The 21,144-nt window shown below is 40.0% G+C and overlaps 1 protein-coding gene across 4 annotated transcripts in view; it reads left to right on the plus strand.

Annotated features, from left to right (window-relative positions):
* The window catches only part of MYH11 (myosin heavy chain 11), a 61,889-nt gene that overhangs the window by 39,744 nt on the left and 1,001 nt on the right, over positions 1 to 21,144 (plus strand). For 3 of the 4 annotated variants that reach the window (XM_080383980.1, XM_080383982.1, XM_080383981.1), the window contains 30 exons: positions 22 to 140; positions 311 to 463; positions 902 to 1,075; positions 1,276 to 1,449; positions 1,928 to 2,042; positions 2,964 to 3,157; positions 3,330 to 3,451; positions 3,567 to 3,636; positions 3,781 to 3,941; positions 4,782 to 4,890; positions 5,837 to 5,968; positions 6,260 to 6,466; positions 6,849 to 6,986; positions 7,644 to 7,767; positions 8,206 to 8,377; positions 8,931 to 9,143; positions 9,288 to 9,432; positions 9,521 to 9,727; positions 10,613 to 10,717; positions 10,820 to 10,972; positions 11,481 to 11,729; positions 11,983 to 12,195; positions 12,892 to 13,104; positions 13,749 to 13,910; positions 14,636 to 14,764; positions 15,295 to 15,383; positions 15,621 to 15,744; positions 15,886 to 16,094; positions 16,650 to 16,758; positions 17,239 to 17,411. In XM_080383980.1, the coding sequence (XP_080240106.1) occupies positions 22 to 140; positions 311 to 463; positions 902 to 1,075; positions 1,276 to 1,449; positions 1,928 to 2,042; positions 2,964 to 3,157; positions 3,330 to 3,451; positions 3,567 to 3,636; positions 3,781 to 3,941; positions 4,782 to 4,890; positions 5,837 to 5,968; positions 6,260 to 6,466; positions 6,849 to 6,986; positions 7,644 to 7,767; positions 8,206 to 8,377; positions 8,931 to 9,143; positions 9,288 to 9,432; positions 9,521 to 9,727; positions 10,613 to 10,717; positions 10,820 to 10,972; positions 11,481 to 11,729; positions 11,983 to 12,195; positions 12,892 to 13,104; positions 13,749 to 13,910; positions 14,636 to 14,764; positions 15,295 to 15,383; positions 15,621 to 15,744; positions 15,886 to 16,094; positions 16,650 to 16,758; positions 17,239 to 17,411 (4,657 nt within the window). Of the gene's footprint in view, positions 1 to 21; positions 141 to 310; positions 464 to 901; positions 1,076 to 1,275; positions 1,450 to 1,927; positions 2,043 to 2,963; positions 3,158 to 3,329; positions 3,452 to 3,566; positions 3,637 to 3,780; positions 3,942 to 4,781; positions 4,891 to 5,836; positions 5,969 to 6,259; positions 6,467 to 6,848; positions 6,987 to 7,643; positions 7,768 to 8,205; positions 8,378 to 8,930; positions 9,144 to 9,287; positions 9,433 to 9,520; positions 9,728 to 10,612; positions 10,718 to 10,819; positions 10,973 to 11,480; positions 11,730 to 11,982; positions 12,196 to 12,891; positions 13,105 to 13,748; positions 13,911 to 14,635; positions 14,765 to 15,294; positions 15,384 to 15,620; positions 15,745 to 15,885; positions 16,095 to 16,649; positions 16,759 to 17,238; positions 17,412 to 18,513; positions 18,546 to 21,144 lie in introns of all 4 variants that reach the window. The other variant, XM_080383983.1, reaches the window with a different exon arrangement.

Below are 21,144 nucleotides of genomic sequence, written 5' to 3' on the forward strand. Positions count from 1 at the left end.
AATCATACTCTTTTATCCTAGCTGCACAAAAAGTGTGTCACCTGATGGGGATTAACGTGACAGATTTCACAAGATCTATTCTAACTCCAAGGATCAAAGTAGGACGAGATGTTGTTCAGAAAGCTCAGACCAAAGAGCAGGTATACCTACTTGCAGTCTGCTCAGCTCTCCTGAAACTATTCTAATTTCTCCTTTTTTTCTTACATCTTGTCTGAAAGGAAGTATCAGTTTTCTGTCTCATCTCCACAGAAATTAGCAGCTAACTGGGTTTCTTCTTTCACTTGCAGTTTGCTCTTCTTTTTTTTTTCAGGCGGACTTTGCCATAGAGGCTTTGGCCAAGGCACAATTTGAACGTCTTTTCCGTTGGATTCTAGCTCGTGTAAACAAAGCTCTCGATAAAACAAAAAGACAAGGCGCTTCCTTCTTGGGGATCCTTGACATCGCTGGATTTGAGATTTTTGAGGTATGCGCTGTGGGACACAAGCTGACTAAACTCCTTATTGTCACGCAGTGGTTTGGGTATAAGATAACAAAAATCTAAGTTCAGAGTCCCAAAACCAATTTGCTTCTTTCAAGCTGGTTAGCAGCCTGTGGCCAACATGACTTACAGGCCTGCTACACCTGGCTGCTTGTCTTTCCCTTGGGCACGAAGGGCTGGGGGCTAGCAGCATCCTCCTGCTGGGCTTCTGCAGCACTCAGTGCATAGAGCCAGGGTCTGCGTCTTACGAACGGGTCCCAGTACAAAGATTTACCACTTGAGAACTTACTGTAAATTTCCAAGACATTATATTAGGAAAATATAGATCCTTATACTTGAATTATTGTAGTATGTAGAAAAAAATAGCAGATAGAAAGAGACAAATTTGCTAACATTAGGAATTCACTTTTTTCCTCTTCACAGATCAATTCCTTTGAGCAGCTGTGCATCAATTACACTAATGAGAAACTTCAGCAGCTCTTCAACCACACAATGTTTATATTGGAGCAAGAAGAATACCAGCGAGAGGGCATCGAATGGAATTTCATTGATTTTGGCCTTGACCTGCAACCTTGCATTGAGCTGATTGAAAGACCAGTAAGATTGTATCTCTGTAGGTGGGATACTACACAGGTTGCATCAGGGTCAGTTATATGTCAGTGCAGTAAGAGAGCCGGTTAAGGTGTTCCAGATCCTTTGCTGCCTGGGAGGATTTGTAACATAAGGGATAAAGAAGGTGCTACTCTTTCATTGCCTCTGCCAGTGATAATACTGATCTGATATTGCTCACATTACAGACCAACCCTCCAGGTGTCCTTGCTCTGCTGGATGAAGAGTGCTGGTTCCCCAAAGCTACTGACACATCCTTTGTGGAGAAACTATGTCAAGAGCAAGGCAACCATCCCAAATTCCAGAAGCCCAAGCAACTTAAGGATAAAACCGAGTTCTGTATAATGCACTACGCAGGAAAGGTACCGGACAGATCAAGCTATCGTCACTTAGAGAACTTTCATTCTTTGCTACCCAAAATGGTAAAAAAGAAACAGTCTAGTACCTGTGGGGATAAAAGATGGCTTTAGTTATATAATGTATACATTAAGTGCTTTAATTACATAACATAAAGTAAGATTTACAAAACTTTCATGGTTGTGCTAAGCTTACATCAAAGCAAAAATAACCAGCACCAGGGTTACTGTGAAGCTGAGTAACTCGGACTCCTTTCCAGCAAGCAGATTTTTTAAAGCCACAGCAGATGTCCTGCCATGGGTACAACTGCAAAATGCTTTTCAGATGCTAGTACATATAAGAACAACTGCTCAGCTTTCAACCATAGAAAGCTTTTCACATTATTATTTGTATGATTTTGTGTTAATACAGTGCCTTGTGGTTTTAGACATTCCAGATCTCTTTATCAAGAACAGATTTTTGACATATCACTGTTTCCGGCAGGTTACCTACAATGCAACTGCCTGGCTAACAAAAAACATGGACCCACTAAATGACAATGTGACTTCTCTGCTTAACCAGTCTTCAGACAAATTTGTAGCAGATCTTTGGAAAGATGGTATGAATCGCAACTCTAAATCAGTAATGTGGTTTAAAGGGAGAAACTTCTAACAGAACTTTTTGACAGTTATTCCTTGCTGGCAGGACACAAGTATGGAAATAATAAACATAGAAGAGACTGAACTAAGAAGCAAGAATAAAGTGTTCTAAGGACACATTTATGAAAAACATCATGAGATAGTTTTAAGAACTATCAAAACATTTCCTTACTCATTCAGCAACAGAATAAAAATTATTCATTACACTGTTATAATGTTCCTGAATATATGTTATTGTAGATCTCATTTAATACAGGTTTTGTTGGGTTTTATAAATGACTTCCCTTACACACTCCTCTCCCAGCAGTCCTGCACTGTTCTGTCCAGTGATGTACAATTTCAACTAAACTCAATCAGAAGAATATCTGTATGCATGTAAAACACTTGTTTTTTAAAAATTTATATGGATCTGTAACACATATGCTACAGTGTATTTAATGCATGGACATAAATGTGCATTCAAACACCAGCAAGGTGGCTCTGAGTTACCAAATACCTCAGAGAGACATTAGCTAAATTTTGAGAACCACTGGGCAACAGACGGGAGTCAAGAGATGTTGTTCCTGGTTCTGACACCAACCTACCAACTGGTTATTTTGCAGAAGGAATGTTCTTTTTAGAGCAAAGATAAAATAAGTTCTGTATATTAAACTGCTCCATTCTGTCACTAGTTAACAAAGATCCTCATTTTCATGCTTGACAAAAGTAGGCTGTTTACCTAGAAGGTTCTTCTAGTACTTTTGTTAGTACGCTTCTACTGCATCAAAAATATATCAAACCTCTTGGGGAAGTTGCAGTTTACCAATGCCAGCGACAGATGCAATGTGAGGAGAGGACAGTTCATATAAGCAGTTCCATTCATGCTTGCTTTTATATTTCAGTGGACCGTATAGTGGGGCTGGACCAGATGGCCAAGATGACCGAAAGCTCACTCCCTAGTGCTTCAAAAACCAAGAAAGGCATGTTCCGTACTGTTGGGCAACTCTATAAGGAGCAGCTGACCAAACTGATGACCACCTTAAGGAATACCAATCCCAACTTTGTCCGCTGCATCATTCCAAATCATGAAAAAAGGGTAAATTTCAAATGTTTAGTTTTCAGACTCCTGGTACATTATTCATGTTGAGCTGCTGCTCACTGTACCAGTACATCTCAGAGCTGAATAATGTCTTCAAACATAGATACACAGCTAGTAACATTTCTGCAATTTTCTACTGTGCTACGAGTACTTTCTGTTCCCCTTTCAGGCTGGCAAACTTGATGCCCATTTAGTGCTGGAGCAGTTGCGCTGCAATGGTGTCTTGGAAGGTATTCGTATTTGCCGGCAGGGATTCCCCAACAGGATTGTCTTCCAGGAGTTCCGTCAGCGGTAGGAATCCCTCACTTGGTCCTAACTCTGGGTTTAATAGTGGTATATTACATGTTTGTCTGTACAAAATAATCTGATATGTGTCAATCTCCCTAACATCAACATCTTTTGGCAGATATGAAATTCTTGCTGCAAATGCTATTCCTAAAGGATTCATGGATGGGAAGCAGGCTTGTATACTGATGGTAAAGAAAGCATTTTTGATCCTGTTGATAATCAGGTCTATACTTCTTATATAAAAGCTGTTGAGATTGAACAGAAATGAGAATTGAGTTTTAATACCCTAAACCTCAACACTGGAGTTAAAAAATATCCCTGTTTTCCTCCAGATCAAAGCACTAGAACTTGATCCCAACTTGTACAGGATTGGTCAGAGTAAAATCTTCTTCAGAACTGGCGTTCTGGCTCACCTGGAAGAAGAGAGAGACCTGAAGATTACAGATGTTATAATCGCCTTCCAGGCTCAGTGCCGAGGCTACCTAGCAAGAAAGTAAGACTATGTACTAACAAAAACAATGTCTTCCGCAGCAGAGTATCTACGGTGACCTTTAGGTCTCTCTATAAAAAACTGAAGATGTTAAGACATTTTATTATGGTGTGTTACTTGTATTGCATTAGAACTCAACTTGTGTCCAATGAAGGCTTCACTTTCTGCCCAGAAGAATTTTATTAGTATAATTACAGGGAAGCAATTACATTGTGAGGCTCCTTACAACCTCTGCACAGTAAGCTCTGAGGCAATGACCCATCATTTAAATATGTGTCTGTACAAGCAGGAGGAGCATCCTAGCCTATGACTGGAGTTTTATATACTATTACAAGTAGTAGCACCACTGGCATTTGTAAAACAATTTCTTACATAGCTTGGGCATGAAGCACTGTTAATCTAGCATGATCTCAATTAATGTACATCACAAAACGATTAAAAACAATGCCCTTTTCCTGCACGCTACCAAATTGCTATGCAAAGAAATCTAAATATAATAGATTGCAAGAATGATGATCAATGCAAGTTCTGAGTGCCCGTTTACTCTGGAAAGATGTTCACATCCAGAACTAGATGTATACTTTGTGGTTTGTGCCTATCTATGGAGCGCAAACAGCCAAAACCCAGAAGACTAAATAGAATACCAGAATGCTAAACAGAGTTATCACCTCTCCTCAAGAAAGCACAAGGACTCTTTTTAAGTGACAAAAGAATTTGTGCCAGACTTCTCAAACCATGTGGCTAACCAGCAGACTCTGATGCTAGAATTTCTTTGCTTAATGTATCTTGCAAGCACCTTGTATTCTCAGACAGAATGAATTTGCTTTATGTTTTTAATCACAGAGCCTTTGCCAAGAGACAGCAACAGCTGACTGCAATGAAGGTTATCCAAAGAAACTGTGCTGCTTACCTGAAGCTGAGGAATTGGCAATGGTGGAGACTGTTCACTAAAGTGAGTGACTGCTATCGGTTATCTCTTCTCAGCTTTCCAAAAGGAATTAAATGCACAAGATAGCAAGGTATATCATGTCAGGCACACCCTTTCTTCCAAAGGCCATGGCAGCTGATGGCAAAAGCCTCAGTAGCCTCACAAAATTTTGGGTTAGAGATGCTCTGAATACCTATATAATGCCATTAATATTAAAATTAGTTCTGGTTTGAGTAGAAAAACTAGTTCAGCAGAGAATCAGAAAAGATTTTGTGTGTTTGGGGACTTAACTTCTAATTGCTAAAAATGACATAGTTTCACAGGGGTGGATGATGAGAAGACAGAATAAAAGATTTTGTGAACATGCACAGTTACGTATCTATGGGGGACTCAGTAGCTCAGGAGTTCCCTAACTGGGACACTAAGCATTGTCCTGCTTGACACTCAAGCAAATTAAGCCTATTTTGCTATTGAAGTGGCCTGGGTTTCTGGTTTTTGTTGGAGTTTTTTTGGGGTTTTGTTTGTTTGGGATTTTTTGAGACTGGTCTTCACTTTGGATCCAGAAAACTGTTCCTACTTGCCTTGATAGCAACCTCCTCTACAGCCAGAAATAGGCAATAACACACACCTGCACGCACATGTTGCCTTTTATGCAGAAAATGTAGCTTTTGTACATTATCAGTGAATGAAAACAGGCTTGGAGCCATTCAAAAAGTGACACTATTGGAGGCAAAGGTGCTCAACAAGGCTCCAAGAATTAACACAGAGACAACAAAGAGCAACACTGCTGAGGCTTGCTGGTTTAAAGATGCCTATATCAAGCTTGGCTGGACAGAATTTGTTCACTACTTGAGCAACAACAGACAGTGCTACGTACCAGTAGTGCCAGTCAGGCTGGCACCTTTAAGTACCATGCTCAGTAACATAAATACTGACAGGAAACATTCTTAACAAAACTTTTCATTTTCAGGTGAAACCACTGCTGCAAGTCACCCGCCAAGAGGAAGAAATGCAAGCCAAGGATGAAGAACTACAAAAAACTAAGGAAAGACAACAAAAAGCAGAGAGTGAATTGAAGGAGCTGGAACTGAAACACTCACAGGTGATTTACAGTGCTCTGCTTCTGGGAAACGCTAGTTGTTCTTTCACCATTTCTAGAAGCTATTAAAATAAAGGTGTCCTTTTTCTTTGTGCTCACAGTGATGGTCCAGAACAAAAGGTCAGTGCAGACAAACTCCCAGTTCCTTCAGTAGAGATCTAACATCCCAAGAACCTAACACATAAGAACCTGCGGTAGAGCTGCCTGCCTGTAAATTAGGGCTATCCAGTAAATAGACACTGTGGGGTAATTCACAATTAAAGTCTTAACTTCCTATCCATTTTATTTGCGTAGCTTTGTGAAGAGAAGAACCTCCTTCAGGAGCAGCTTCAAGCAGAAACTGAACTGTATGCCGAAGCTGAAGAGATGAGAGTCCGTTTAGCTGCTAAGAAGCAAGAGCTGGAAGAGATCCTGCATGAGATGGAAGCCAGAATTGAGGAAGAGGAAGAGCGCAGTCAGCAGTTGCAAGCAGAAAAGAAAAAGATGCAACAACAAATGCTGGTAAGGAGTTGTAAGCGACAACCAGACAATAACTTGTATCTCAGAGAGAAAAATGGAGACTGGCAAACATCAGATCCTATGAAAGCACTTGTTATGCAGCCCCCTGTAGAGTATGTGCCTGTGCCACTGAAGTAAGAAAAATTAATTCATGCTCTTTCCTCTGGACCCCTTCTCTTGCCTGTCCCAATTTTAAATAATATTTTCTCTAAAAAATTTTCACAAATCATTCTAAATCACCAAGCATTACAGATTGTCTAGTTCTTAACAAAAAAGTCTACAACATATCCCACATACAGCGACAAACAAGAAGCATTTCCTATAACCTAAGCCGTATTTTATTTCCAGAATTCATATTTGGTTGGGTTTCTTTTTCCCATCAAAGGACCTTGAGGAACAGCTGGAAGAAGAAGAAGCTGCAAGACAGAAACTGCAACTTGAAAAAGTAACAGCAGATGGCAAGATAAAGAAAATGGAAGATGATATTCTTATAATGGAAGATCAGAATAACAAGCTAACCAAGGTAAGCACTGTGGGTCCGTTTTCTTACTTTGTGAAAATAGTGCAAGATGAGAGAAAACCTTCTCTTCCACTAGAACAACAGGAATGCTCTCCACTATATAGTCTCATGGGTGTACAGATTAACCAGACCAACAATCCAGCCTCTATCGAGAAAGTTTCTGGTCATTTTTCCATACTTGTTTAAACAATTCAAAATTGTGCAGAACTACTGGTTTTGAGGTCTGCTATGGTAATAATATCTCCATGCAAAATACCCACAGCAGTCAAGCACAATCAGTGGAAAACATGCTTCTTGGCCCCCAAGGAGACTAAGTAATTCTCTTTGTTTTCAACTAATTTCAACCAAACTTCATGATTAAAACTGGAAGTAAGTATGTATTCCAGTAATTTTTGAAAGGGAATGATTCTCTGAACTGGGGTAGGTACCTACCAGCCATTAGAGTGAATATAGGATTCTAACAGCAGCAGATTAGAGAATATGGAAGTCATAGACACCACTCCTCAGCTCCTCTGTAATTGAGAAATTGAAATGTATCACTACAATCTCAAGTAATACAGCATAAAAAGACAGGATCTTGGATATTTATACTTGGCAAAGAGCTGCTTCGTGATCACCAATGACAGACACTTTTAACAGAAGTATTTTATTTTTCTTAAGGAAAGAAAACTCCTTGAGGAAAGAATAAGCGATCTAACAACAAATCTTGCTGAAGAAGAAGAAAAAGCCAAAAATCTTACAAAGCTCAAAACCAAACATGAGTCTATGATTTCAGAACTTGAAGGTAACATGAATGGAAGTGTTCTGTTTGGGTTTTTTTTTGCCCTGGCACACAACAAAAACAACCCCAATAAAACATAAACACAATCTGGAGAGAACTTATAAAAAATCTGTGGTGTGTTTTCCAAATTTCTGATGCTGAAGCCATTTTGTGCCTTTTTTGGTTTTGTTTTGTTTTTTTTTTTTTTACATACAAAAGGGTAAAGGAGAGAAAATTGAGAAAAAAATAATGGTTCTTCTGGAGAAAAATAAATGAGTCTTTGGGGTGGCTAGAAATAAGTGGTGACAGTAAGGTATTGCATATTGCTTCAGCAACGCAGTGACTTGTAGTTAAATGTACAGCCTCATTAGAGGCCAGAACATTTTTTTGCCCAAGTTCAAGACTGGATTAAGGACTCCTTGTACTAACGCATTCCCATGATCAAAATCCTTACTTTTTCAGTGCGACTGAAGAAAGAAGAGAAGAGCAGACAAGAACTGGAGAAAGTTAAGAGGAAGCTGGAAGGGGAGTCAAGTGATCTACATGAGCAAATTGCAGAGCTCCAGGCACAAATTGCTGAGCTGAAGGCACAACTAGCCAAGAAGGAGGAAGAACTGCAGGCTGCTCTAGCCAGGTATTCACACCCAAATCTCCATACAGGTTGAAAACCCAGGCTGGAACATATGTCTCTCCCCTTCCCAGACACTAAGATGCTGCAGTCATGAATCTCATCTCTCAGTTACATCCTCCCTGCATGCTTTCCCCATTTTCCAAATTTCCTTTTGCAAAAAATACTATTGTTTGCCCACAGACTCATAATCTTACCCCCTGATATCAATGAAAACTCCTCTTGCCAATGGCACTGGCAGTGCTGTCAAGTAAAAAATGAAATGCAACAACATACTTCATAGGCAAGAGGCAGAAATTACTTAAGAAACTTTGTTCCTTTCCAGCATCTCAGTGGATTTTCTGTATAAATTTAAGAGGGGCAATGAAACTAAAACTTTTGCTGAGTTTGGCTGATAAGCACCTCCAGGCGTTGTGCCAGATCCTTTTTGTGTTAGTTCCCCCTCTTTCTTTGGTACTTTCTTGCACTGAATCTATAAACCTTTAATCTCTGTCTACTGATTTCCCCAAAGTGAAAATTGTATTGTTTTCTAATATATAAAATGAAATACTCTTTTCAGGCTTGAAGATGAAACTAGTCAGAAGAACAATGCCCTCAAGAAGATCCGTGAATTGGAGTCTCTTATCTCTGATCTCCAGGAAGACTTGGAGTCTGAGAGAGCTGCAAGAAACAAAGCAGAAAAACAGAAGAGAGACCTAGGTGAAGAGCTGGAGGCTCTTAAGACAGAGCTTGAGGATACTTTGGATACAACAGCCACCCAGCAAGAGCTCAGGTATGGAGATGTAGCACATGGGCCAAAAACAAATGTCAGCAAGCTCAGTGCAACACTGTCTATTAACTGTGCAGCAGCAGTATCTTCCCAGTGACTGGAACACTTTTTGCTACTGCTGCTCCATTTATGTGTGTTAACTTCCAGAGCAAAACGTGAACAGGAGGTCACAGTGCTGAAGAGAGCTCTGGAGGAGGAGACTCGAACCCATGAAGCCCAGGTCCAGGAGATGAGGCAAAAGCACACTCAAGCTGTGGAAGAACTAACAGAGCAGCTGGAACAATTTAAACGGGTAAAAAGAAATCCATCTTATTTAAAACTACCCACTAGATAACATGACTTCCTTTTATAGATCACCTTTCTTCACTTCATGCTTGTAGGCTAAAGCAAACTTGGATAAGACCAAACAGACACTGGAGAAAGACAATGCTGATCTGGCTAATGAAGTCAGGAGCCTGAATCAGGCCAAACAAGATGTGGAACACAAAAAGAAGAAGCTGGAAGTACAGCTGCAAGAGTTACAGTCCAAATACACTGATGGAGAGCGCGTTCGGACAGAACTCAATGAAAAAGTTCATAAGTTACAGGTAGGAAGGAGTCTGACCTTTTGCTGTAGTACCCTGGGCTTGAGAAGACCAGTCTACACTGTGTCTGGAGCAATCCTGGTCCTGTTGACTTCAGCCAAAATGAGCATTTTTTTGTCATCTGTAGGGTTCCTATCTTGAACTCCACCTCAGTTATCACGCAGTTGAACAATTACAGCCAGTCTATCTCATGGAAGCAAGAGCTTCTAGTCTCACCATCCCTCTGTACATGTTGCAGTCTGTAAAGCCACCACTGACTGCTTCAGTGACTGTGCTGCATGTTTTACAGAGTTTCATTCTGTTCATTCACTTTGGGTGGTGGGGACCACAGACAAGAATGTGGCTTCTGGAAATGGATTAGACAGCTATTAAAGATGTAAGATGTGCTAAAAAAAAAAAAAAAGACAACAATGAAAGGAGAATGCTTGCTTATCTATAATTTAGTGTCTAATAAGACATAACTAAAGATAATTTTAAATGGTTCTTTGGTAGATGTTCATCCAGCAATGCTAATTAAGTTATAACTTCATTCATAGCAGCAGTAAGCTTTTCTTTATTAAATTAGTGTGTAAATAAGATATAATCAAAACTTCTGTCAAACTTGGGAAGAGGAAGGAAAATCCACAAAAATTCCCATTCCCATTTGCCGTTCATTGAAAGGAACATACTAGCATTGCCTTGTGAATATGACTAGGATATAGTAATAAAATACAAAGGTAAACCAGATAAAAGTGGCATTAGACCTTGCAGGACTTAATACACAGGTCACAAAGATGACACATGCAGACATTCTTTGAAGTTAAGATTTCAATGTAGAGCAAACAAAAGTTTGGAGGAAGATTTAAGTTGTGCAAAATAACTGAATTTATTCACCCTGACTTCTCACAGGTTGAGGTTGAAAATGTTACTGGTTTGCTTAATGAAGCAGAAAGCAAGACAATCAAATTGACCAAAGATGTTGCAACCTTAGGATCTCAGCTACAAGACACACAGGTAAATCTGCATCCAGTTAACAGCTCACCTACAATGTTTATAAAATGCATTATAAAAAACCTAAACTAACGACCGTGTTGCCAATTGATGTGATGACTGTAGGAGCTGCTTCAGGAAGAAACACGGCAGAAGCTAAATGTGTCTACCAGGCTTCGTCAGTTGGAAGATGAGAAGAACAGCTTGCAAGAGCAGTTGGATGAAGAACTAGAAGCAAAACAAAATCTGGAGAGACATATCTCAACACTGACAATACAGGTATCAGTGCCATAGCTAAATCACTAGCTTCATCACTCAGAGTATTGCCAGTAACTCCAGAGGTTTCAGATCTGTAGAATTATCCTGGCACAGCACATAGACCTTCAGGGAACTAGTGCTGTTAGTCCAGATGGCATCTGTAAAGCTCTACAGTGGAGCTAGCAGTCTCCCTCTTCTTTAAAGTGTGATCTCTAGGACAGGTACGAATGCAGCATAGCTCCCAAGACAGTCGTGCACGCTAGGCCTGTATGTGCACGCTAGGCCTGTATGTACACACTAGGCCTGTATGTACACACTAGGCCTGTATGTACACACTAGGTCTGTATGTACACACTAGGTATGTGGCCTGCCTCGTTTTATGAAGGCTGGCTGATGGCTAATTGGTCACTGGCTTCACATGGGTCAAATTAGGTAAGATTTCTGGGTCTTGGTTGTCTCCTGGCCATCTTCTCTGCCAAGCTTTGTTAAAATCTGCTAACAAGATTTGTCCTCCGAATTAAAATTTCAGCTCTCTGACTCCAAGAAGAAGCTGCAGGAATATTCCAGCACAATAGAAACCATGGAAGAAGGCAAAAAGAAATTTCAGAAGGAAATTGAAAGTCTCACACAACAGTTTGAGGAAAAGGCTGCTTCTTACGACAAACTGGAGAAAACCAAGAACAGACTCCAGCAGGAGCTGGATGACCTGGTGGTGGACTTGGACAACCAGCGTCAGCTGGTGTCCAACCTGGAGAAGAAACAGAAGAAGTTTGATCAGGTATGGACTTAAGATTCTCCTTTGCTGTGTTATCACCTAACTTCTCTGGAACTCAAAGAGACTCCACTGATTTAGTGGAAGATAAAGCAGGGACTACTAAAATTTGATTACACATACACTGGTTAATTCTGTATTTCTATACCTGTATCAAAAAGTAGACATTTTTCTCTCTGTCACTAACAACTGACAAGACAGTTGCAAGAGAAAAACCCTATTCATAATGACTTCCTGTATTAACACTACCTTTTTACAGATGCTAGCTGAAGAGAAAAACATCTCTTCAAAATACGCAGAGGAAAGGGACAGAGCAGAAGCTGAAGCTAGAGAAAAAGAAACAAAGGCTTTGTCACTGGCCCGAGCACTTGAAGAGGCTTTGGAAGCCAAAGAAGAACTGGAGAGAACGAACAAAATGTTGAAAGCTGAAATGGAAGATCTTGTTAGCTCCAAAGATGATGTTGGCAAGAATGTAAGTTTTGGGCTAAGAACAGTTTCCACAACAATAACTCAAAATAGCAGCGAACAAACAGATCATTGTTTTCAGTGTGGAAAATTCTCTATAGCACACAAATCCATTCAGCAAAATCAGATATTTCATACAGAATTCAAAGGTTATTCCATTTGTGCCCAAACTTTCAAGAGACTTGTGAAGTAACTGTAACTCTTTATTTTTAATGTGACTCCAAGCATGAAAAAGATTCTTATTGATTTCTAGGACTGAAAAAACATTAAAGGGATTCTAAATAATTAGCTAGTTTATTAAGCAGCTTTGAAGTGGTAAACTCTGCAAACCTGATTTTATTAGTTATATTTGACATTGCCACCAGCCTAATGTATACTTGTGTAGCTGCAGCAAATTTCTACTAATGCACTGCCAATCCCTTCTTCTATTACAGTGATATGATAATATTACTTCTAATACTCCATTAATTCAATTATGATACTTGATCAAAAATGAAAGTTTGGGATAAAGAGAATCTCAGGTTATTTTAAGCTAGATTTGCAAGTGTACACAAAATGCTGATTTACCATTTTCAGTGCAAATTAGTTCATGCATTGTCCACAGCAGATACTTTAAAATGTGGCTTACACTGCTGGTAGACTGCTTAACCAGAATTATTTTTATTTCTTCTAACTAGTCTATTAAATTCTTATTGCTTGAAAGGTCCATGAATTGGAGAAATCTAAACGGACCCTTGAACAACAAGTAGAAGAGATGAAGACACAATTAGAAGAGCTAGAGGATGAGCTACAGGCTGCTGAAGATGCCAAACTCAGGTTGGAGGTCAACATGCAGGCCCTGAAAGGCCAGTTTGAAAGAGATTTACAAGCCAGAGATGAACAGAATGAGGAGAAAAGACGACAACTCCTTAAACAGGTACCATTACCTTTTACTGCCTTTGTAAATATCTAACCAAGCCAGGTGAAAGTCCTAAGCCTCATGCCATTATTAAAAGCACCTTACTGTAACTATAAAAAAACATTGTATCACCTTGTGCTTGGCAAATAGAAAAAATGAAAATATAAATTACTGTACTGAAAAAGGCATAAAACCACATAACAGTTTTTTCCTGTTTGAGTAGCAGACAGATGTAGTGATTCAACAATACAACCAATACAGTATAAAGCACATAAATTATTTCTGACACAGTCAGAAGGACCTTCCCTATATTCTCAGTGCAAGTGAAAAATGACAGCTTCTAATGTATCTGCCTTCCCAAGGTACGCTGAATACACACAAAGGCACTGGGAATTAAAACAGACAGGACACAGCCTAGTGTTGTGACAGCAAGGGCAACTGCTGTCATCATCATCTTGTAATATGCATATTTCCATGAATACAGAACCCAAATTGCTGACTCCTTTCAAGAATCTTTCATTTTTGGATAAAATGGAAATCTATTTTAACTGCCAGGGAAATCACAATAAATAGAAAGATAGGGGCTGTATACATTACTTAGACATACAGTGTGTTTAAGAGGGCTCAAGGAGTTTCCTAAACTTGTTTTATTTAATTATCAGCTCCATGAATATGAAACGGAACTGGAAGATGAGCGAAAGCAACGTGCCCTGGCAGCTGCAGCCAAAAAGAAGCTAGAGATTGATGTTAAAGATCTAGAAAGTCAAGCTGATTCTGCTAATAAAGCTCGGGAAGAAGCCATCAAACAACTTCGCAAATTACAGGTATGTGATCCCACAAATATCGTTTCTCCCACCACTGTCTTTTGTACAGTGACAACATGGAAGTTTGGTGACATTTGTGAACTTGATGCCTATTACAGATGACTGATTAGAAGGGGAGTTTTAACTAGACTCCCAGATTCAAGTATCTACACTGTAATACTCAGTCTGAATGGCAAACAGTAAAAATCTTAAATTTCACCACTACAGAGAGCTTCCAAAATTCTCTGTCCAACATTCATCTGCCATTCACTTACCCACATGAAGAAAAACATAGATTCCCATGTAGAGAAAGGGCAACAGTATAAAATATATTACAGAGCTTCAATCCTGGTTCTAACAGTTGAATCAAAAGCATAAACAACTGTTCAGAAATCACATTGTCTCTGATTTAGCATCTTCCCATTTATACTGCAAGTTCAACTTTTTGTCATCTGCTGACAGCGAAACAACCAAGGGGTGTATGAGAAAGACTGACTGCACATGCACTCAAAAATTCAGAGGAAATATGGACAAAAGGCATTATAAAAGCTGCAGTGTGCAAGTGGTAGCATCACTCTTCTTGGAATAGCATTTCAGACTTTTCCAACATGTACTAGCTGATCTCTCCAGAAAACAGGCATTATGACTATGTAAATGTGTATGTGTTCTACTCTGTCCAAATTTCTTTCTACTGAAATTGTAATAAAGCCAGACAAAAATAAATCTCTGTTATTCTTTTCAACAAGGCTCAGATGAAGGACTACCAACGAGAGCTGGATGATGCACGGGCTGCCAGAGAAGAAATATTTGCTACAGCCAGAGAAAATGAGAAGAAAGCAAAGGGCCTGGAAGCAGAACTCATCCAGCTTCAAGAGGTAAAGTGGGAAACTTAGAGCTGCATGAAGCTGACTACACATGACCTTCAGTAGCAAAACAGAACTGCAATGAAATAATATAATAGCTACTGGGGACGGAAAACTATAAGCAGCACTTGTTACAAGTTCTACATGCTCCGTGCACTCCACTGAAGTTGTTGGATGTACATCTGAGCGTAGCCAGGTTAAGCTGAAAAAAAACACCTTGGAGGAAATGAACTGTATGAACTAATTGCTTTCAATAGCTGTAAATCTCTCAAGTCTCATTAGTGCTATTATTCCTACATGTATTAAACGGCAATCTTGTGACTAAAACCAATGAAACAGAAACCAGCTGACAGGCTGGATGAAGTGTATTTCATTGTACTTCCCTAGGATTTATGATATGACAAGAATTTATTCTGTTACCAAAACAACCCATCTTATACCAGTTTTAGAAAGTTTACAGTCCTGTGTATCACACTATAACTGTTTGTCTGAACATTTACTTGTTCATTTCTTTACTATGCTGCCTTTTCCTTTTCTCCTAGGATCTGGCTGCTGCAGAGCGAGCTCGCAAACAAGCAGATCTGGAGAAAGAAGAGATGGCAGAGGAACTCGCAAGTGCTACTTCTGCAAGGTAGGAATAGATTGGATTACTTAAAAGGCTGTAAACATGCTGCTGAATGTTGCATGGCTGCTAAGAGAAGTTACGTTCCTCTCCCAGCAGCCATCTGGTTTTGACGCACATGCACACATATGACTAGTTCATTGAAATACCTAGCTCTCCTTTCTTCATGAATTATTGGCAGTTCATAACAGTTTCAGACACATGAAACCTGTCAGCACCACAACTACACACTTATTAAACTTACAGGACAAGCCTTCAGGATGAGAAACGGCGCCTGGAAGCAAGAATTGCCCAGCTGGAGGAAGAGCTAGAGGAGGAGCAAAGCAACATAGAGGCAATGGGTGATCGGATGAGGAAAGCAGTGCAGCAGGTAGAGCTCCTTTCAGCATGTGTCACTCTGCACTCCAGCAAAAGCTATTTGTGTTTCTGAATAAGTTATTTGGAGAATTGCCACCTGTCATTTCTCTGAAAGCATGCAACACTTCTGACAGCATTCATTCTCACCCTTCAGGCAGAGCAGCTGAACAATGAGCTGGCAACAGAGCGCTCAGCTGCACAGAAGAATGAAAATGCTCGGCAGCAACTGGAGAGGCAGAACAAAGAGCTGAAGAGTAAGCTGCAGGAGATGGAGGGAGCTGTGAAGTCCAAATTCAAAGCTACAATTGCTGCTCTGGAAGCCAAAATTGCTTCTCTTGAAGAGCAACTGGAGCAGGAAGCCAGGTACTGGTCTCCCAGAGGGCACAACTGTCCATTTATTGTTCCAGTTACACAAAGTAAACAAAGGTGTACAAGATTTGTGTCATCAGTCTCTCAGTACCACTAAGGCTTGGTAAAGTCTTTCTACTGCTTAACATTTCTTAGAATATGACCAGTAACGCGAGTTGTTACAGGTTCTGATTAAGAACCATTTTATTGCTGAAAAGTTCTACTGGTATCAAAGGCAAGGATCTGCTCCTCTGCATTTTAGACTAACTGCTCTATGACCCTGCCAGGTTAATTGCCATAATAGATTGTACCATCTATAAGATTATTTTTTGAGAAAATCACCTTGTGTTTTAGAACAGATCTCCTGGAGCACCTCTCGCATACAACAAAGACACATATTTGTTTTGATCAGAAGAACATGACCCTAATGTTTTGTTTAGAATTGATCTGTTAAATTCAGTGAAGCTTTTAACATAGGGGTCCTTCGTGCCAGTTTCATGAGCAACATGCCTGACACAGCTGAAGACTCCAGACCTTCCTCATCACCAAATGTTGCACTGTCATTTGCAGAGAGAAGCAGGCTGCAGCCAAGACATTGCGCCAGAAGGACAAAAAGCTGAAGGATGCATTGCTGCAGGTGGAGGATGAGAGAAAGCAAGCAGAGCAGTACAAAGATCAGGTATCAGACTGCCACGAGGCTTTTAATCTGGGCACAGGGACTTTCAGGTTTTACCCTAAGAAAGGAAGGTTCCATGTCCTGCCTCAAAGAAATCTCTCCAGAAAGCAGACTGTTTAGATTCTCTGTGCTGTACAGCCCCTTGCTGAAAGACAGGACAATGTACTTCCTCTTCCATGCAGAGTCAAGCACCGAAGCACAAGTCCCTCGCAGTCCGCTAGCTGCAAGAGTCTGACTGCACGGTGATAAACAAGACCGTGCACAACATCCTTATTGGTATATGAATGGAGATTATGACCACATTGAAAAAAAGAACTCCCACAAAGCAAAGTTATTTTTATAATTTTTAGATTCTAAGCTTCTACCTTTGATTCAGCCCATTTCTCAGTAAAACTCTCAGGAGAAGTATGAAATTAAAATGAGGGACATAAAGCTATTAGATCTGTTTTTGAATTAAAGCATTACTCTAAAACTTCCCTTTAGGCTGAGAAGGGCAGCACACGACTCAAGCAACTGAAAAGGCAGCTGGAGGAGGCTGAGGAAGAGTCTCAGCGTATCAACGCAAACCGCAGGAAGCTGCAAAGAGAGCTGGATGAAGCTACTGAGAGTAATGAAGCCCTGGGCCGCGAGGTTGCAGCACTGAAGAGCAAGCTCAGGTAGAGTGCTCTTGTTTGGGATAACTGTCCCCACTCACTGACAGCCTTGAAATTTAGAACTAAACTAGAGAGTGAAAAAAACCCTGAACAGGCACCAATAATCCTGCAAAGTTATTTACTCCTTGTATTAGCTTGGCTGATACAAGAAAAGGCCAAAGTCGGAAGATGAAGTGCCTTTCATAGACACCACAGCAGTCTCAGGATTTCAGCTGTGAGATGAACAACTATGACTAGAAAGAGTAAGGCCTGTGCTATCTTATCAAACATCCTGTTGGCTTAAATAGGAACAGAATTAGGCTTGGTTGCTTTTGAAAAAAAAAAAAAGGCTTATATAACTGCTGTATCTATTTGTACAACAGCCGCCACAAAAGGGTAGAAATGCTTTTGCTTTTCACACAGGCACAACTTACACACAATGACTATAAACAGTCTTAGACAACATCACAGGTGGCAAAAGGCAAAGCACATTATACAACTCTTATCCAAATCTCTCTGGACCTCATCACAAAGGGATTGTGTATTCAAACCAAGGAAAAATCAAAATGTCCCTTTGCATTTTTTTGTTAAAACTGATGGGGAAAAAGATAAAACTGTGACCAGTCAGCTACCTACCTGAGTTCTGCACTCACTGCATTTCAAAACACCAACTTGATGAAGTAAAAAGGCTGACTGGAATTATTAAGAAAATTGCTCCATCTGTATCATTCCACTGTAAAACTTTGCGTTTACCTAAACCCAACAGTATTTCAGATGAAAGTAAAGCACCTGCCTAGTTGTGTTCTTGAAGCAGTTTGCCAGTGTGTTTACTAGTAGCATGCATGAACCTTCTCATGTGGATTTACTTCAAAATGAAGATTTGGGACATGGCAGCCTTTTCTGTTAGCACTGCCTTGGGTGGTACATGCTCCTGGCTGCTTTACAAAGCAGTGGCTGTATCCAGCCCTTTTTACATAGAATGGCATAAGGCTCATCTTTGTTTTATCTAAATGTAATATAATTGGCTGTTATGTACTCTGTTTAATTATTTTAAAGTAATATACCTACCTCTGATCATGACCATGTGCTTAGTATAACTGCCCAGGACTCTTTATCTCTGTTTCAGAGGGACACAGGAACCTTCGCATGACTAAGCAGGTACCATGCCTTCAACTTTGCAGCTAGCTTGTGTTATACAAATTTCCATTTTCTTTGGCCCAAGCAAAAATTATGTGAGGTTTCTGCAAACTGTGAAGGCTTGGATATCTTGGCATTAATCTGTTTTATCAAAAAAGACAAATATTACAATAATCTAGCTACCATCAGCTGTATCAATGATACATCTTTCTTACAAGTAGGTTACGTACTGATGTAGACTTACCAACGTTGCATTCTCACAAGCTCTACCAACAGGGTACCTATTAAAGTACTCTGACTTCTGCATGAAAACAGTCTGATTTGCACCTCACCTTTGAGCATAATCACAAAGATTAAAATTTTGCAAATCAAATACACCATCAATTAGTAAAATGGATTAAAAGGACTAATGGATATGAAGTGTCACAGCATGTCATTAGAATTTCACGGTATTTCTTATACATATTGTAATGCTGATTCTAAGGTAAGATCCCATCTAACTCACCTGAGATTTGGGAAGATATCATACTTGCATGTGATTTATCACACTTACACCACACAATCACAAACAAAAGAGAAAGTCTTGCCTTCCGTTACATAGCACTCCGTGCCTGCATTGCTTACAAATAGCTATTACTTAGGCATTTAGCACCATTTTGCAGACATTATGTGCTTGTCTACTGTTACTAAAACATAAAAGCACAGACACAGAAATTAACCTTGACATTGTAACATAGCACAGTATTAGATTTCCCTTTATCACATTCTCTGGAGTTAGGAATAATACCTGCTGTCACAAAAATTAAGAGAGCTACTGCCTTGTAATATTTGTATATCTTCTATTTTACATATGCTGGATTTTGGTCTGAATACACAAATATTTAAAGATGATGTCTTGTCCTTGCATGTGCCTTTTAGCCTAATATTTCCAGTCAGACAGCTATTCAAGCACTACTCCAGTACCACTTGTTCAAAGGTAGATTAAACACAGAGATGCTAAGCAAACAGTAATGCTTAAGGCTTCTCTCAACTACACACATTATTTGAAAGGTACTAATGCAAATGACCACGAGTATTATCAAACCCATAAACCTGTTTAAGAGGAACAGATATAAACAAAATTTTACCCACAAAGCCAATACCAGTTTAAAGTAGTATAACATTTATGCATACTGCAACAGTTTATGTTAAGAAGTGGTTACTGTGAGATACTGAATTTACTTCTTTGGAGCCAAAACTGTACTGCACAATTTGATTAGACTCTTGCTGTTACTCCACACCAGTCCCATGCTCTCTTATAGCACTTCAGTGAATTACTGCAGCGTGAAGAGAGTTATCTTACAAATGACTTGTGAGTAATTAAGTCCAGATAGCAGGAGTCCAAGGGGATAAAGGGCTCTTCCTTTATTAACAAGAATTAATGAATTTACTGACCTAACTAGATCTTCATTAAACAGTGACAACAAATATCTGCTATCATAAAACAGTAGACAGTGCTGTTAGACTTCATCAAGCATATGTCAAGAGTAGAAATGACATACCCTTGTGTCCAATGCACACCATGAGCACCAGGGCAACTATGGTTAACTAACAGCAGAGCTTAAAAGAAGCTTTAGCATCCAGCTAATTGCTTGCTTACACTGGAGTTTAAGAGAAGAATCGTGGAAAACAGACTACATGTCACATTTCCACCTTGAAAACACAGACTTGTGCCTCTGAAATCAAGTAGTCCAGCCAGAGTTCCTACCCCCTTCCCTTGCATGACTGAACTTGAACTTAAATAGCCACTTCAGAAAGGACAAGACTGGCTTAGTCTTTTGCAAGGACAAGACAAGCCTTTAAATATTTATGCATGATTACTGTACCCAAAGTGCAGTCAGATGTATTTAACACCAAATTAGTAATTTTGGCACGACATTCAGTGATCCTGAATTTATTTTATTACTTATGTCTGTGGTCTCAAGCCTTTACAAAGGTTTGCTTAATGAGGGGCAAGTAAGAGGCCATGTTACAAAACTGAAGTGTTTTGTAGCACAGTAGCAACGGAGGCCAAGAGACAAACCCATCTTCTGTCTCACTTGCTCACACCTCCCCCAAAAATTAACACTGAGGACCAAAGTGTCCCTGCCTTGGGCTGTGGCTATATGGGGTTGGGAGGGAGATGGGAGAGGAAAAGGGCGTAAGATGGGAGAAAGCATTTTCTTTAAGCTCGTCTGCAAGACACTTGCCCTGTTAAGTGTCAGCACCCGAATTACAACACAGTTCCAAAGCAGCAAGTGTTCCCTCTCTCTCCATTGGGGAAGAGATCAGAGCTAGTGACAACCTGAGATTCCACACATGTCCAGGCACTTGTGGTGCTCGGACGAACACAGCCTTTGCAGAGAGGGACCGTGGGCTCAAAAATGCCCGCTGACACCCACAGTACCGCTTCAGTCCCAGGTCTCATGGGCCTTCAGTAACTGGTGGGCTTATTCAGTCTGCAGGTCAGGAATTCAGCACAAGCTCTCTCCTTACTTTTACAAAGAGACAGGAAGGACACCCCCTTGCTGTTGTGGGCACAGGCAGCCCCCCTACCCCTTCCTTCCAAGCACAACCAGTTACAGTCAACACAGGGGAAAAC

Source organism: Falco punctatus (assembly GCF_963210335.1).
Source record: "Falco punctatus genome assembly, chromosome: 4".
NCBI classification, from domain to species: Eukaryota; Metazoa; Chordata; class Aves; order Falconiformes; family Falconidae; genus Falco; species Falco punctatus.